The 16,944-nt window shown below is 38.9% G+C and overlaps 1 protein-coding gene across 3 annotated transcripts in view; it reads left to right on the forward strand.

The window, feature by feature from the left end:
- CDK5RAP2 (CDK5 regulatory subunit associated protein 2) overlaps nt 1–16,944 on the forward strand; it is a 73,079-nt gene that overhangs the window by 23,516 nt on the left and 32,619 nt on the right. For 2 of the 3 annotated variants that reach the window (XM_032130825.1, XM_032130827.1), the window contains exons 15-22: nt 1,280–1,377; nt 4,237–4,367; nt 5,924–6,039; nt 7,503–7,631; nt 12,384–12,479; nt 13,081–13,128; nt 13,734–13,921; nt 16,081–16,543. In XM_032130825.1, the coding sequence (XP_031986716.1) occupies nt 1,280–1,377; nt 4,237–4,367; nt 5,924–6,039; nt 7,503–7,631; nt 12,384–12,479; nt 13,081–13,128; nt 13,734–13,921; nt 16,081–16,543 (1,269 nt within the window). Of the gene's footprint in view, nt 1–1,279; nt 1,378–4,236; nt 4,368–5,923; nt 6,040–7,502; nt 7,632–12,383; nt 12,480–13,080; nt 13,129–13,733; nt 13,922–16,080; nt 16,545–16,944 lie in introns of all 3 variants that reach the window. The other variant, XM_032130826.1, reaches the window with a different exon arrangement.

Below are 16,944 nucleotides of genomic sequence, written 5' to 3' on the forward strand. Positions count from 1 at the left end.
ATATTGTGAAGTAAGAGTGTAAATAATTAAAAGTAAACACCGGTTGTCCTTGCTTTTGTGCTGTTTGCTTTGCAGAACACTGAGTTGTTCAAATTAATAGTCTTGGCATCTTTAGTGTGAATTAACGAGATTCTTTGTAGCTGAATTTTTTTTTGTTGCAATTTCCTCCTTAGGAATTGCAGTTGGAACAATAACAGCTGCTTAAAACTCCTGGGTGTAGGTTTCTTCCTTGTTAATGATCTGTTCACTAATGATTTAGTATCTCTTAAGAGTTCCCTTAGCTGAAATTCCCCCTTAGCTGTGACACCTTTTTTGTTCCTCCTTTCAGTTTTCAGTCAAAAAAGCAAACTGAGAGAACCAAAAATTCTTTAACAGAGGCAGAATTTGTGCCTGATATTAATGTATCTAAATTTGCTATAATATTCCAGTTATTTCTCTTTGGAGATGACTGATACTCTTATATAGTACGTGCAAGAAAACACTCCTTTAAATAGCTGCATTTTTTGCTTCCTGCTGAAAAAGTGACTCTCTGGTTGTTTTGGAGTGAAAAAGTCAGGAGAATTTAATGGATCCTTTACTGAGAATGTACCTTAAGAGTTTGTGTTTATTCTTATAGTAATAATATCATCCTTTCTGTGAGCAAGACTGCAGATAAACCCGTTTTCTTTTCTTCGCACAAGTGAAGCAGCAGCTTGTAGTGACCCAGATGAGTGTGCAGAAAACTGACTTACGGAGTGTCTGATCTGATTGTCCTTTATTTGGGGCTCAATATAATCCTTCTTGTGATTCTTGTGAGATGGAACAGAATTTGCTGTTCTCCTCCCCCCAAAAAAGCCAGTTTTATCCAGAACACAGAGAGGACTTGTTCTAAAATGTGTACTTGGAACTTTGGCTCGTCTGCTCTCCCTTCCCTCCCTTCCCCTTCTCTGGAATAGCTGCCTGCCGGGTTGTTCCTGGTTGTTGGAACTTTTGGAGTGAGGATGCTTGAGGTGGGGCTGGGGGAAGCTTCTGAGGCTGTGAGAAAAATGTTGAAGCACTGTTGAGATGTGTGACTCACTCATGATAGGTACATAGTGAAACAGTCTTTGCCTCCTTCAATACCAGCTGGATTTAAGGACAGTGAATGGTTCTCAGATCTATGTTGGGCATTGGTGGTCCTGTTCAGAAAACTGGGTTTTCAGCTTCTTCCACAAGTACTTCAGGACACAAAGTACACACATGGTCATAGACATGGAACATAAAAATTATGTTGTAAGCGCAGGATGTTCTTTTAATTCAGGAAAATAAAGAAGCTGAGTATGAGAAGCTGATCCTTGCTTTAAGGAAAGAACAGAACGTTTATTCTACACTGGTGAAGACCTTCAGGGAGTCAGATAGGTAAGTGCTTCTGTTTTGGGGGGTAATCTGAACTCAAAGGGTGAAAGTCAAGAATTTGTGAAAAAAATGTAGAGATTAGTTTGTTCTGGCCAGTTGTTTATAAACTCTCTGTAGTAGTCGCTAAATAGAAATGTTTATGTAAGTGAGTTGCTATTATCTAAATTACTTAGATGTTTCTGAAGGTATTTCTTTTTAGATTGGAATCTCAAATGGGCCCTGTTTCCATGTAGGTACCAAAGTAAGCAGCAGGATTTTCCATACTTAGGTCTTGTGTTTTGGCATATAGGACTAAAATCAAATTGCAGTGAACTTTTGGGCACTGGACAATTTGCCATGGTTTACTCCTAAAATATAGATAATACTTACCTTAAAAGTGACACTGTGAGAATTTTGATGAGAATATAAATATGCAAGATTTGGGAGAAGGTTAAACAAAACAGAATAATTGAAGTTTGCACAGTATACTTTCAGTGTAAAGCATTGAAAAGGGTGGCAGGAGCAAGTGGTTTTTAACCTTTTAAAATCAAAGAACACAACAATTTAGAAAGAAATCTGTAGCCTACTCTGTATCCTGTTATTGCCTGGCAGTTGAGGAGGAGACGTTATGATAAAGAAAATACTTAATCTGTAGGCAAATGAAATTTAAATATTTTATAAAAAATTTACTGTTATAATTGCAAATCTCTTAATGAAGTATTTAACATTTGAGAGCCAGCTCCTGAAAGCAATGGCTTATACCTGCCAGCTTTGGGGAATGTTTATTTATATTTTGCAATTGGTTTACAGACCATTATAGTTTGGAAACCATAAAGAGAAGTAGCACTAGAGTAGATGAGATCTGTGTGTGAGTTAAGCACTTAGCAGCAATGCCAGCTTGTGCTTGGCCACAGCTCAGAACCTGCTTTAGATACTAGAAAAAATACTGATTAAAAATAATGATAGCAGTCAGATGATGGAGATTATTTCTGATTTCTTATGAAGAGTGTGACCTGACACCAACTCCTGCTCTGTGGGCAAGGAGAGGGTCCACATACTGTATAGCAATGGCAGCAAAGCTGTGTGGCTCTGAAACTGGTTTTTCTTAGAATGGCTTTCAAATAAGGAAACTTAGAACTGTGGGTATAATCACTGGGGTTTTTCAATGAACTTCTGTAGGATCAGGATCATTAGCCCTGCTTCCCTGATGTGGTATTGTGGAATGCATGGAGCAGTCAGTGCCTGTTGTGCCACAATAGCAGAGGATGCACCATGAGCTAGGGCTTGGAACTGCTCTTATTCCTCCATCTCAACAGTTTTGGGGGCTGAAACGTGCTGTAAACTTCATCAAGACTTGAATCCCAAACTTCTGGGGAATGGATAAACAAACAAGCCCTTCAGATACACAGATGAGGAAGCTGGATTTAATTGCCATCAGCAGTGACACGGATTTTGGGCAAACATCTGTTTTCTTGCTGACATCTTCTTTTAGGCATTATTTATTTTAAGCAACCTGGGTGGTTATTTTTCAAAATGAGCTACTGGATGTCAGGACCAAGACATTCCTTCTCTCTCCAAGAGGGGAATCAGTGCTTGTTCTTATAAAACCTTTAATTCATGAAAAGGAGAAAATGTGCTTACCTGGCTTCTAGTCATGTGTTGGTTTGGTTTTATTCTTAATTATTTTGCTGAGCCTTTAAGAGCACTCTCTCTTCAAAGAAGCTCTTGTATGAGGAAGAATTGGTTAAAGCAGTAGTTTCTTGTGCAGGAACCCCTGACAACAGCACACTTGTCAGGAGACAGACTGAGAAGCTTTTCATACATGCAGCCTTTTAATTAATGTGCATCTGCAGTACTCTGTTATTCTCATGCAAGTATGATGTGCTCTGTGTTCCTGTACAGTCTCCCATCAGATTGATTGAAATTTTTTTAAAGATTCCTGAATTCTCTGGCATTTAGTGCAGTGGCTTGGAAATTCTGCAGCAGCTTAATTTATCTTAAAACACTGAGTGAAGTAAATGTGAAAATAAGTAATACAAAGAGTTCAGTAACACCCTGTTATTTATTTTTTATTAAATCGAATTCATTTCATTTTATTACAATTTCAGGTTGATTTATTTTCAGCACTTAAATCTTTTTACAGATTGATCAGAACTGACTTGTTGATGCAGTTGAAGGGTGTGGGGAAAATGTAGCAAGGGGCAGCTGACTCTGGGGCCTGAGGAGCCAGCTGATGCTGAAGAGCTTCAGTAGCAAAGTTGCTTAAAAAATTAAATCACCTTGACAAATTATAAATTTTAAGTTTGGACATTGATGCCCCATTGCAGTAATTGAGACAATTTAGAATGCAAGAGATCTTTTTACAGACTGTGGATAAATGAAGAAATAAAACAGTTGTGTCTGGTTCCTATTTTCAATGAAACAGGATTTTTTGATGTTTTTCTGAAGTGCAGCATTAGATTATCTAGTGTAGCTCTGTGGCAAGGGAACAAAGTTTCCATGGTCACCACATAATTGAGTACACAAAGCCATCAGCATTATGTGATAATGATATTTTTCTGGCATACTTTTTAGAAGTTAGTAATTTCGATTTTCCTTTTAAAAAACTGCCCAGAAAGAGGCTGGTTAGAAGAGCTCTGTCATGGGGAAACTGACTTAGGCAGCACAGCCCAAAAGAGTAGGAAAAGGCTGTGTTTGTAAACATTTAATCTCTTTCTATGTGGGGATTTGTTTGTGCTTATGCATCAAAATGATGGAAGTGTGGGCTGAAATCCAGCCATGGGAAATGGGCTCTTAGTGCAAGCCTGGATGGAGAAACACCAGTGCATACCAAAATGTTTTGAATTGAATCTCAAATATTTATTTTTCCCCTTTTTATTCCAGTATAAATAGCTTGCAAGTAGAACTGAACAACATTTTCATGTTGAGAAAACAACTGGAAGAAGATGTTTTAGGTAACAGGAATCTCCAGAAAATCTTACAAGATCAGATTAAGGACATGAAAAACCACCAAGGTTTGTATCCATGCCCAGTCCAACCCTCCTCATGCACAAAGGAAGAAAAGTGGTTTTATTACAGTCAGTTTGCTGGCATGGAGAAAAAATATTTGAGAGTAAAAAAAAGGTGTGAAAAGATTTCTTTTTGACTTTTTATACTGAAGATGATTTGGGGGATTTGTAACAGAATGTCTTGGAGCAATCAGAGGGACAGCTTCTCTTTCCATGCAGCAAATGTTAGAAATTCTGTGGCAATTCTACTGCAGGGATCATTTTATGCTGCCTGCAGCTTTGTACTCACAGAATTTACTGTTTTCCACAAAAGTCAGAGATTCCTGACTTGGAATCGGTCGGTGGCCATGGGATTATTTTCTGACCATGGGATGTAATTACTTCCCAAAGAGCTTGTGGCTCAGGCACTGGTAACCTCCTCCTGACAGAAGTATTTCCAGAGAAAGAAAAAATACCCAGAAGTTTTGTTACTTAGTAATTCAGAAAAAGTAGAGCTTTTAAATATAGCTTAGCTTCTGGCTTTCTTGCTGTATGTCTTGGGAGGTGTTTTTAGTATATTCTTAGATATAGAAAAGAATAATGTAAGTGGGTATCATTAAATAGTTTACTGCATATGTACAAGATGTTTCTGTTTTATTCCATAGGGGATATATAAATAACAGTAAAGCCTGTTCACTTCCCCTTTCAACTTAGATTTTCAATTTTAGCATCACTTGACAGCTCTGATAAGTAAACTTCAGCTGTTTCAGAGTTTCCAACCTCAAAAGCCCAGAGATAATCAACAACCAGGGTGGGCCAAAGGGTCTTGTGGATACTCCAGGGTTCTCAGGAGCTGTTGTGTTGAGGGTGAGGCTGGTAGGAATAAAGACTGAAAAATTAGTAATGATTTGTGACTTTTGGGTCCTTGCAGCAGCCACAGGATCAGTGTCAGAACTGGGAGTAGGATTGGGATGTCTCTTATTTGTCCTAATTTAGTTATGCTTTCTCCCTATCTAATAAGATTTATTAATAGAATTGACTGTCATTTATATTGTAAATAAACAAGTGTTTATTAAAACATAAACAATTCCTGCAGTTATAGAGGCAGTGAATAAGTAACTGTTTTCAATCCAATTACTGCATTCTTTTGACCCCAAAGCAAAATAAATTAATTAACTTTATCTAACCTGGCTTTTAGCCTTGAGACCTTGAGTTCATGTTCATAAAACTATAGTTAAAATAAATAACTATTCATGCCTAACTTATCCTTCCTAAAAATTATTTCTAATTGTCATGCTAAATATGCAAATTATAATTCAGAATTACATTCACAGCTCGTGCTGATAACCACAGAAAATACAGCCACAGAAAATGCAGCATGTCTGTGTGTCAGAAGCACAAAGACATATGAGGACAAAATTTTTTCAATTAAACAGGAAGCTTGTTTTGGGAATTAAACATTCTAACTGGCCTCCCACAGACTTACTGGAAGGTTCTTATTCAAAAAGTCCTGTGCATTTTGTGCTGTGTTTTCCTGCAAATGGAGTTTCTGAAATAATGTCTGTCCTTGGCTCTTTTGGCAGATGAAACACTATCTTTCTGTGGAGATCAAACATCTTATATGAGTATCTGTTTAGGAGAACAAGACCATTTAAACCTTCAGATAGACCATCTGTCTCTGGAAGAACTTAAAGGAAAGGTATTGATCTCTTTTATTATTTACTGTTTCTAATGGCTTAATTCTGCTTTGTTTATAGTTTCTGTATCTCTCACAGAAACATTTATTTACGTACAGTTGGGTAGTTCTGAAAGGATTTGAAGCTCCCATCTCTGTGATTTGTAACCCACCTTTTATGAACTATTTAACTTTGTCACACCACATGGGCTTCAGAATCAGCTGAAAGCTGAGTGACTTGCAGCCAGGGTTTTGTGGTATTGGACACCTGGACTCAAGATTTTGACTCAGTACCGTGTTTCAGATATCATCTACATCAACTCTGAAGAAAGGTTTTGCATTGAGCATCCCACAGTGTGTATTTCATGCAGCTTTATTAATCATGGAAGTGGTGGTGTCTATAGCCTATATTCTGTTTAGCACACTCCATCCCAGGATTTGCAAATCTTTTGGTAAGTAGGGCATGTTACAAAATAACCCTGAGGTGAGTTCTCTATTCTGCATAAGGAGAACTGAAATTCACAGAGATGAAATGTGCAGACCAAACAATAAATCAGTATTGGGGTTCAGAAACTTGTTCTCTTTCTTCTGATCCTGTGCAGTGACTTCCAATCCAGGCACCAGTTTATGACAAGGAATAATTTTGAATATGGTTGGTTGGGAGTGAGCATAAGTGAAGTTTTTCTATTTCTCAGGGACAGCTGAATTGTAGGCAGGTGCTCACACTCTGGAGGTGGGTAATCTGAAGGAAGGAAGTTTGTCTTTCTCTGAACAGGTGTCCCTAAAAAAAGCCCAGATTGTGTCCCAGTGCCATTCTGGGGTTTCACCACTTTTATCTCTGAGCGTGTTCCCTTCAGAAGGCTCAGGGATACTCATTAGCAAAAGATATTTATAAATAATTTCTTACTGGAAAAAAGGGTTTGTGTGACTGAAAGCTGACCTGGTTTTCCAAGTATATTAATTGGTCTGATAAAAAGATTTAACTTTTTTCTCCAAACGTTGCCTTCTTGATACAGTTCATGGCTTTGTGGCTGTGAGAGTTTTGAACCCGACTGTCCAGTCAGATTCTATGTCTGTGAAATTGCTCAGAATGAGAGTGGCTTTTAAAGGGGGTTGGTGACACAAGAACAGCTTGTTCCTGAATGTTTCCAGTAATGCTGGTTTTTTCTTGCATTAAATGTTTCTTCTCGAATCAGCTGTTGGTATGAGGTGCCCTCAGGTTTGTTCTTGCTACTGAGTTGTGAAACTTGTTACCTAAACTTAGTAACAGACCATGAACTACAGTGTTACAAATTAAGGTACCTTGACCACTAATTCACAAACACAGAAGCATGTTTCCATACCTAGGGAGATTAACTCAGGAGCAGAGACACAAACCCAAGCTTCTAACTGCAGTTTGCGTTTAGCTGGAGATTTATCTGTCATCATTTGTTTTCCTACTAGTTTGGATGTTACCAGTTCTGCTTGTTCTTCCTTTGGTTATTTAGGTTACTGACCTGCTCCTGATGGTCAAAGAGCTGCAGTCAATTAATCAAGAACTTAAGGCCAGACAGTCTGGATGTTGTCCAAAGGATTCTCAAGGGAAGGAAGCACTGAAAATATTAAGCCACAGAGAGGTAGGTTTTCTGTTTTAAAGTAGTGAGTCTGACTCTCACATCTAATCTGCCTTGTGGAGTCGTTTCCATCAGTGCAGAAGGAGTGTAAAGCCCTTGGGGCTGAGGTTGCTAATTCCTTATAGTAACTTTTAAAATTAATGATGTAAACAACTTTAACATGTTACCATGACGGAGAAGCAGCTCAATGCAAGTGTTCAGTGATGTGTCAAGTTGATTTTAAGGAAGCAACATACTCATTTAAATATTAATTGGGTCTGTGATCTATTTTTTTTGTCAATTGAAAGGGAAGGAAGTAGTTAATTTTACAAAGAAAGCAATATCTTAGAAAACATTTTAGTTATTCCTGAAAGTCTGTTTGCTATTGCATAGTCATTGTCAGGCTGTGTCTTAATTTTCTAAGAGTTTTGTTCAGATCTCTGATGCATCTTCAAAATAGGAGGGTTCAGTGTAGCCAACAAACAAGGAATAGAACTTCAGGTCACCTAAACACGTGGCTATTTCTTCACATAGAATAGAGAAGTACATGAAGAAGGGGCCAGCACTGTGGTGGTTTGCTGAGAGGTTGTCTTGGTTTGAAAGACAGGTGTCTGCTAAGGAAGGCAGGAGCCTCCCTCCCTTGGAATGGCAGATGCAAACCCCCTTCCCTCCGAATTATTATGATTTTAAAATCAAGGGGCTTTCAGGCAAAGCTTTGGGAAATAGGAATAACAGTGCTTTACTTATAATATATATATATATATAAAAAAACAAGGTAGAGAAAAAAAGGAACAAAACTGATTTAAACTGACAGAGTAAGATACGACCTGACCCTGTTAGTCAGGGTAGCAGCAGCAGTCTGATAAGGTGGTGGCTGCAGTCCTCCTGAAGTGAACAGATGTGGTTCTGCTGAAGTGGTGATCCTGTGTAGAAAGATCTGGTCTTCCTCAGAAGGTCCAGGGGTAGGTATGTAGCTCTTGTCCTCTGGAAAATCCAGTGGGAAAAGGCTGCCTGTGGTCTTCAAAAATCGCAGTTTATATCCAGGATGGGATGCTTGGTTTCTCCCTCTGGGTGGAGCATCTCACAGTGGAATGGTGAGTCGTGAGATAAGGCACTGATGGGCCATTAACAGGACATGGTCTTGAGGGAGGAGGCAGGGAGCACTGCCCCACCTGGTTCTAACAGCTCATGAAGATGGTGATAGAACACACGCTTGTGGGCACATCTTACATTGTAACCTAGGACAGAGGTGCAAGGAAGTAATCCTTGCTGGGTGTTTTATTCATTTCCCCAAAGCTGGGACTGTTTTCAGCTGTGGGGAAGGAGAGGCCTTGGCAAAATACTTGCATGGAGCAGCATTTTGGGTGCTGGGTCCCCACGTGTGTGTGTGAGTGGTGAAGGTTGTTCAGGAGGTTCTGGGTGACCCTTACAGCTTGGAAAGTATTGCTTGAATGTGGCTGGTAGGGCTTTTCTTTATGTTCCTTTGTGGCTTTTGCTTGTTCTGTTGTTGTTGTGCAGCATGTATTGAATAGGAAGGAAAAAATATAAAAGGAATGATGATGGTGGTGGTATTCTGTGTCTTGAATTTCTGAATTAAACTCAAAAGAACAAGATCAGAAGTAGTTTGAATCAGTTATGTGCAGGACTGGCTGATTCAAGAACTGGGACTGTGGAATTAATGATTTTTCTGCAGGACTCAGGAGAAAAGCTGTCTTTTCCTGGATGTGCTGTGGGTGTACTGGGACAGTCACAAAGTATTCTTGCTTCTTCAGTTTTAAGACATAGTCATACTGTCTTTAATTGAAGTATGTTGGGGTCCCTTCTGTAACAGAAGTATATTTTAAGTTAGAAACAGATCTTTAGGTGTGCCATGGTTTTATTGAAATGGTGAATTAATGTGTCACTGAGAGTTTTGGGAGAAGAACAAGTGGGCAATCCCCATCCAGGTGCTTGCATTCTCCATAGTTAACATCTTTAGCAATTTGTCTCGTCATCCTGCAGAGGGCTCTGCATCCCCGCGGATGCTACAGTGAATTCCAAAGGAATTCCTGTCCTGTGCTATGGTTATCATGGCAGGATGCTGTATGCTCCTGCTTGTCTCGACATGACAAGTACATACAGGGCTGCTCATTGAAGAAGCTACAAAATTAGATGTAAAATGACAAAGAGTGAAACTTGTAAAATATAAATAAACCTCAGTGTTCTGGGAAAGGACATAGGAAAGTTAAATATGGAGTTTATCCAGTGCCAGAATGTCTGTAGTACTATGGAGCTCAAAAATGAAAGGATCTTTAGTTAAAAGTTTTTAGTTCATAAAGGTATCTTTTTATCAGTCTTGGCAATAAATGACAACCTGGATATTGGGTTATGGGTGTGACAACAGTGTGTTTGGCATATTAACAACCACTGTCAAAAACCCCCTACATTCTGTTTTTCATGGTTTTTGAGCTAGAATTTGTTGGCAGGTAGTGCTGGGATGACACTGACATATGTGTTATAAAAGGAATTTGGATATACATGGGAAGAAGGATCTTCCTTAGGTTCTTAAAACGCTCCCATCCTGCTTTTCCTTCCCAAAGCCAGAGCACAAACCAGATGAATGTGCTCCTTGGTGCCTCTGCAGGGTCTGACAGCCCTTCCTTCCTCTGCTCCTTGACTTCCTGTTCATGCTGCGAGGGAGGAGGAGGAAAGGAAAAGGTTATTCTTGTTCTGTCCTCTGAACATCTGCCTTCTCAGAGAGGAGCAGCCTCAGTGCTTTCAGCCTTCAAGGCTCTGGAGATCTTTGCAAACCAAGCACATCAGTGCTTCATTTAGGAAAAACATTCTCCTGGTTTTCAGTTTCCAAGGAAATACTTTAAAACAGGCAGCTTATTCTTATCTTTCTGGCCTTAAGACACTTATTTTCTTTCAACATTTTGTTGCACATTAGGTTATATTCCTTGGAGTACAGGACATTTTGGCCTCTCAGACACAGGACCATAGGATCAGGCTCAGCCTGCAGTGATTTATTGTCACAGTGTATGTTGGTCTTATGTAGTAATTTCATTAATGAATCCTCACTTATTAAACCAAATACTGGCCTGGGAAAAGCAGATATTAAAAAATGTTGACCCATAAAAGGTAGTTGCATTGGATGGATAAGTTACATGTGCAAATAAGTTTATTTTTGATACACAAATGCAGGGTTTATCCTGAACCTCCACATGCAAGATTCAATCTAAATAGGATTTTTAAAATAATAGTTAACATTATTGGACTTTTGGCATCCCATGATTACAACAAAAAGACTTTTTTGTTATGCATGCTCTTGTTATATACCACAATCCCCTCTGTGTCTTTCTCCGGTTTTCAAATTGTCTTTACTCTGTGTTGTCCTAGAAAACCAAGTCTGAGTGAAAATACCAACATAACCCAAACATGACTTGGAAGTCAATTTTCCTTATAGAATTCTAATTATAAAACACAAATGTATTAATACTCTGCACCACCCAGTGTCTGCCTTTTAAAATTCTTACCTAAAACCATTAGAGTTGCTTATACTGCAAGGGATTGGGAGATAAAAGGGTTTTTCTCATTAATTTCATATATATATGTATATATCTATGCATACATTCAATGCATACTCAATTAAAAAATAAACCCCCACACATACATTCAATTCCCAGTGTTCTGAGGAAGTAAAAGTAACTCTGTCCCTTGCAGGTTGGAATCCTCTGTGTCAGGGTATCCTACCTATGGATTAGGCATATTTAGGCTTTCCAGAGGAGGCCGCAGAGATGCTCTGAGGGCTGGAGCCCCTCTGCTCTGGAGCCAGGCTGGGAGAGCTGGGGGTGCTCCCCTGGAGAAGAGAACACTCCAGGGAGTCCTCAGAGCCCCTTCAATGCCTAAATGGGCTCCAGGAGAGCTGGAGGAAGACTTTGGACAAGGGCCTGGAATAACAGGACAAGGGGGAACGGCCTTAAGATGAAGGAGTGCAGGTTTAGATGGGATATTAGGAAGAATTCCTTCCCTGTGAGGGTGGTGAGGCCCTGGCACAGGGTGCCCAGAGAAGCTGTGGCTGCCCCTGGATCCCTGGAAATGCTCAATAGCATCCAAAGGGATTCTGCTCCTGCTCTCAGTGATGCTGATGTCAGCGACTTGGGTGCTGCTCCTAAAAAAGCTGAGTCTTCCTCCTCCTTTTTGCTCAGGCAATATCAGTGATGAGAAATGGGTTGGGATCTGTGGAAAACAGGGAGTAAAAGATGATTTGGCACTGTTTGCTACAAATGGGCAAATTCAGGCATAGACACAGCAGATTGTAACCTTCAGTGGCACAGTAAATCTTTCTAGTGTACAGCAAGCCACAAGTGCTTAGTTTTAAAAGCATCTATTTCTTGAATGCTGGAGAAGAGCCTAAACTGTGTAGCAAATGAAAATAAATTCTGGAAATTGGAAAATAAAATAGGCAGAATGGGAACACGACTGAGGATACAGAGCTCCTTTGCCACAAGAGGTTAAATGGTTTTTATATGTTCTATAAATTCTGAGGAGAAAGGGTTAAATAAAAATTAAAGAATGTATAAGATGAAGTTTCACTTTATTTGAGATGAGTCATTCCTGGGGTTTATATTAATTTTCTTTGATCTTGTTGAAGGAATCTAATTCAGTGTTTGTTACTTTGTATTACAGGCTTTTTTTGTTTTTCTTTTAAGACATATCACTGACTTACTTATGCATGTTTCATATCACAGTATTTTTTTTGTGATACATTTTCACATCATTCCATACTTTATGTAGTGTCTTGAAACAACAGAGGAGCCTGTGATGCAGCCTGAAGATGGTGACAGTGACAGGAAGATGCAGAACAGTCAGTTTTGTGAGAGGGTCAATCAGGTACGATCTGCTCGGAGTACATTTTGTTACAGTGCTCCCTTCTCTGCATGCCTTTAAAATGTCTTTATTTTCTTAAAGTCTTTTCCAAACAAAATACACCTTTCTTGGTATCTGATTTTGCTTTCAACTAATTGTTATCCTAAAGAGCTTCTGAAATCTTTCTCCTGTATTTTTCTGTTGGTTTTGCATTCAAGATTGCTTCCATTGTGGACCTTGTTTCCTGTTGTTTGAGTACTCAGTCACCCTGGATGGGGATGATAGAGAGTCCCTTGAAATTGTGTTTCTTTACATCCACACAGTTTGATTTCCTGCCTCCATTGCAGTCAGGCCTGGAGTACAAATTGTATGAGATTCACTTGCTGTGATTGAGGAAAAAAATCCTGCAGATCCTTCTTTAGGGTTGAAATGCTTGATATGTGGGTAAATTGTAAACTGCATTTTCATACAAACATGAATCTGCTGTCCTCTCAATCTAATCGATGTAAGATAAAACATCATGGAATCATAAAATAATTCAGGTTCCAAATTGGTTTGTAATGTTGCAGAATGATGTTATTCTGCTCTATGAAATCTGTCATTTCTGTGTTTCTCTGTTTACCAGGTGTGCCTTCAAGTCTCTTTGGACTTTCCGTGTGAGGTGGATAAACAGGTAAATGATGTGTTGTAAAGATTCTTTTGGCTCTTGTTGCTGATGGGAACTGTACACAAATGGGCCCAGACTGAATTCTCATGTGATTGATACAGATTTTGATTTTTTTATTGGGGTTTGAATGACTGTAGAGATCCCAGGTAGAAATTCCCTAGGACACATCCATGATGTTTTATACAGAAAGTTGCAGCTTGTAAATGCTTCCAAGTTTGTCCTGTCCCAGCCATCAGGGCTTGAATCTGAAGATCCCAGGACAGAATCTGTACTGTAAATACAGATGATTCAAAGCTGAGCTAACAAAATTGTTAGCTGCAGTCTGCAGGCAACATTCCAGAAGTTTCATACCTCTTGTTAGCTAAAGACCTTCAGGGATATCTTCTCGCTCCTTACTAAACAACTGATCACTATGAATTAATCATATGAAATAGATGTTAATTAGTTTTTCTATTAATAAATAGTCAGCAAAATGTCTGTGGATGCTTCTTAATGCAGATAAAGAGCATCAGGAATTACAGAACCTGATTACAGAAAGATTACAGCCCTGCTGAATTCAACAGAACATTACATACCTGTGTAATAAGACAGTGTTTGCAATTTTTTAACAGATAACTCCATCAGGCTATTCAGAGAGTTTCTGCAAAGACAGACATTATAGGAGTCCAATTAAGCCTCAGTTTGAGCATGATACAACTGGCAAACACTTGGGCAGAACAGGAATGAGTGAACATGAAACAGAAGAGAACTTGCTCACATCTCTTCTAAGAGAAAATAGAACATCTGTGCTGGAATCTACGTAAGTATGAGGGATATGCACTGCTTTTGACAGTATTTCTATTTGAGAAGAGAATAAAGTAATTTTGCTAAAGTGAATTTAGATAATGGCACTGTCTAATTTACCTGAGAGATTGGCAAGGCACCTTCAGAGCCATTTTAGTCTATCATGCAATTAAGTAATTAGGAAACATACTATCAGTAGAAACTCTTAAGAAAAACCCATTGCAAGAAAGAAACTCTCCAAAGTTACTGATCCATGGAGCTTTACTGCAGGGACTGATTGTTTCCAGGATGGGGTCTAACAGAGTTAAAGGGCTTAGTTGATAGTAGCTGGTATTTTTCTTTAAAAAACCAGAATATCTGAGAGTACAGGCCAGTGAAAGATGGTGTGGTGGAAGGGACAACATTTTACTGCTGTAAAAACAGTATGTAAAAGGAGCTAAGGATGGAAGAATTGGAGTTACAGTGACTTTTTAGAGGGATAATTTTGAATGGATGGTGCTGTACACTGAATGCCCTTCACTATTCCACCTGGACTGCCTGGGCAGGGGTTTGCTGCCTCTCAGTTGAGGGAGTTGGGGCCAATGTCCTGCACTTGACTAATGGGTTCATGCAGTGCAACCGCATGTAGGACTGCCTGAACTATGTTCTAAGTTCTTGAGTCACTTTTCATGCAGGAGAAAACTCTTGGGGACCTAAATCTGTACAAGCCCTACTGGCACCAGTGGATTTCAAGTGTGGGTGGTGGGTGGGTGGATTGGGGTGTGTGTGTTACACTGTGATTTGATCAATTCCCAGCTGAAATGCTCATTTCCTTAGGAACTGGACAATGCCAAGCAAGAAAAACCTGTACGGGAAAACCACACAGCCTGACTGATTTCCCCCAGTTTCATGCTTACACGACTTAATCTCCTGGTTGAGAACTGAGTTAGAGCTTTGGTGTAGATAATTCTCATGTTCCTTTCCTTATTCTATAGTTTCTTTTCCTTCTCTAGTTCCTTTTGTGGTCACTGTACTGATTATGTACAGAATTATGTGACTTTTCCAGTGCCTGTCAGCACTGGGAGCAGAATATCCCGTGGAGTTACACAAGTCAAACCCTGGTTTCTGTGGTCACCATGCTGCACTTGGCTTCATTCAGGCAATTCTGTGTTTTCACATTACTATTTAAAACTCTCCCAACAGGCATAAATGGCCTGAGTTGTCAGAGGAGTAGTTAGTGGTGAATGAGGAGATACAACTCCCTTAAAAATAAAGAGAGAGCATTGTTTATTTGTTATCTTTACTTAAAAGTTGGCTAATGAGTAATTCTAGCACCATCATCTTTACCACTCTAGTGTGTGATTTTTCCTGTGTTCAAGTATAAATGACCAGGCTGATGGGTGATGAGCTTGTGCTTTGCATAACTGAATTCTCACTAATATCATTAGATGCCAGAGGAAGCTATAAAAAGCCTAGTTAGCTTCTACCATTTCAAATGCTAAACTATACAAATGCAGTTGTTTAAAACTCTGGTTTATATGTTTAATGGCACAAACAGCTCTCTATTAGATACATGAAATTGTCTGTAGAATTTCAGAGCTTGCTTGTGCTTTAAATGCCTCTTATATGGCTTCAGTTTCTCTTAAAGCATTGCTTTCCAAACTGCTGTCCATGAGCTGCTAGTTATCCATGGGGCAGTTTGTGGTGTCTAACGAGCTGGTTTTGCAGGCTTTTTGGCTGTTTTCTCATTTTTCATCTTCCCTGTTCCATTAGAAATACATGGAGTGATAGATGTTCACAAGAACTCAACATCAGGGCCAGGAGTGGCACTTAGATGGTCCTTGTGGCTCCCTTCCAACTTGGGATAATCTATGATAATATGGTCTAGTCTGGTGTGGTTTTGGTATAAATTAACTTTTAAGATAGAGAGTAAACTTTTTTGAGAATCCATTCATATTTCTTATATTTCTGTGTTAAATAGGAGAAAAGCCATGATGAGGCAATTTATGGTATCGTTCATGTTGAAAAAAGGTTCCAAAAACTCAGTTAGTGAATAATTCATTAGTGAGTAAAATGGAACCTTCTGGGAATTTCAGATATGTCACAACACAGCAGAAGGGTTTATTGGAAGGTATTTTTGTTTGCTTAAATAAAAATCTAAATTCATGCCTTTTCTCTCCTCTTTCCTGAGTGCAGCAGACAAGAACAAATGAAAATTGTAAATGAACTGTTAGATCATCTGAACACGACAGAGGAAGAATGTTCAAGTGAAGATATAGAGAAAAAGGATGAAAAAGATCTTAGGCAAATGATTATTCAACTAAGAGCTGAACTCAAACATTTCAAGCAGGTCACTAAATTCTTAAAGCATCGAGTAGAATTGAAATCAACTTTTGATGGGGAAGAGAAGCTTTATCCAGATGCAGTGCCACAGATTAAAAAGGAGATTCAGCTGTTGAAAGTGGAATTGAAAGATGCAGCTACACAAACAATGACTTTAGAGAGTAATGTCATGAGAGTCAAACATGAAGGCAAAAAAGGAGCCTCAGAAGAAAAGCCAAAATATTCAAAATTAAATGCAGAAGCAGAACATCAGCAAGAAAATGTGTATAAGAAGAGTGAAGAGCATGAAAGACTTTCTTTTACTAGAACAAATGAAGTAAGTTTACTCTCTTTTTTGAACTTAGGGAATAGATGTATAAAAGGGAAAAATATGTTTAATTTCTAATACTATATCTTGCTTTTGTATGATTTTTCATATTAGGAAAAGAGATGTAAGCCAAATATATTTTAGATAATTGTTCTTAATGTTCAGAGTGCTTCATCTCCAACGTGATTTAGAACGTTAATTTATTGAATTTCAATCCTCCCTGGGACCATGTACTCGTAAATATTACAGCTTTTGGAAAGAAGGAGAGTCTGTGTTTCTTGTTCATAATGTACAGAACCAGAGCATTCGGAACTGATGAAGTCTAAATGGCAAAAGCATTCTAGAAAATTCCAGATTTGCATTGTGTCTGGGAGCAGGCTGTGGAGGGGTCAGTGGGAAACTTCCACGAA

Source organism: Corvus moneduloides, chromosome 21 (assembly GCF_009650955.1).
Source record: "Corvus moneduloides isolate bCorMon1 chromosome 21, bCorMon1.pri, whole genome shotgun sequence".
In the NCBI taxonomy this organism is placed as follows: Eukaryota; Metazoa; Chordata; class Aves; order Passeriformes; family Corvidae; genus Corvus; species Corvus moneduloides.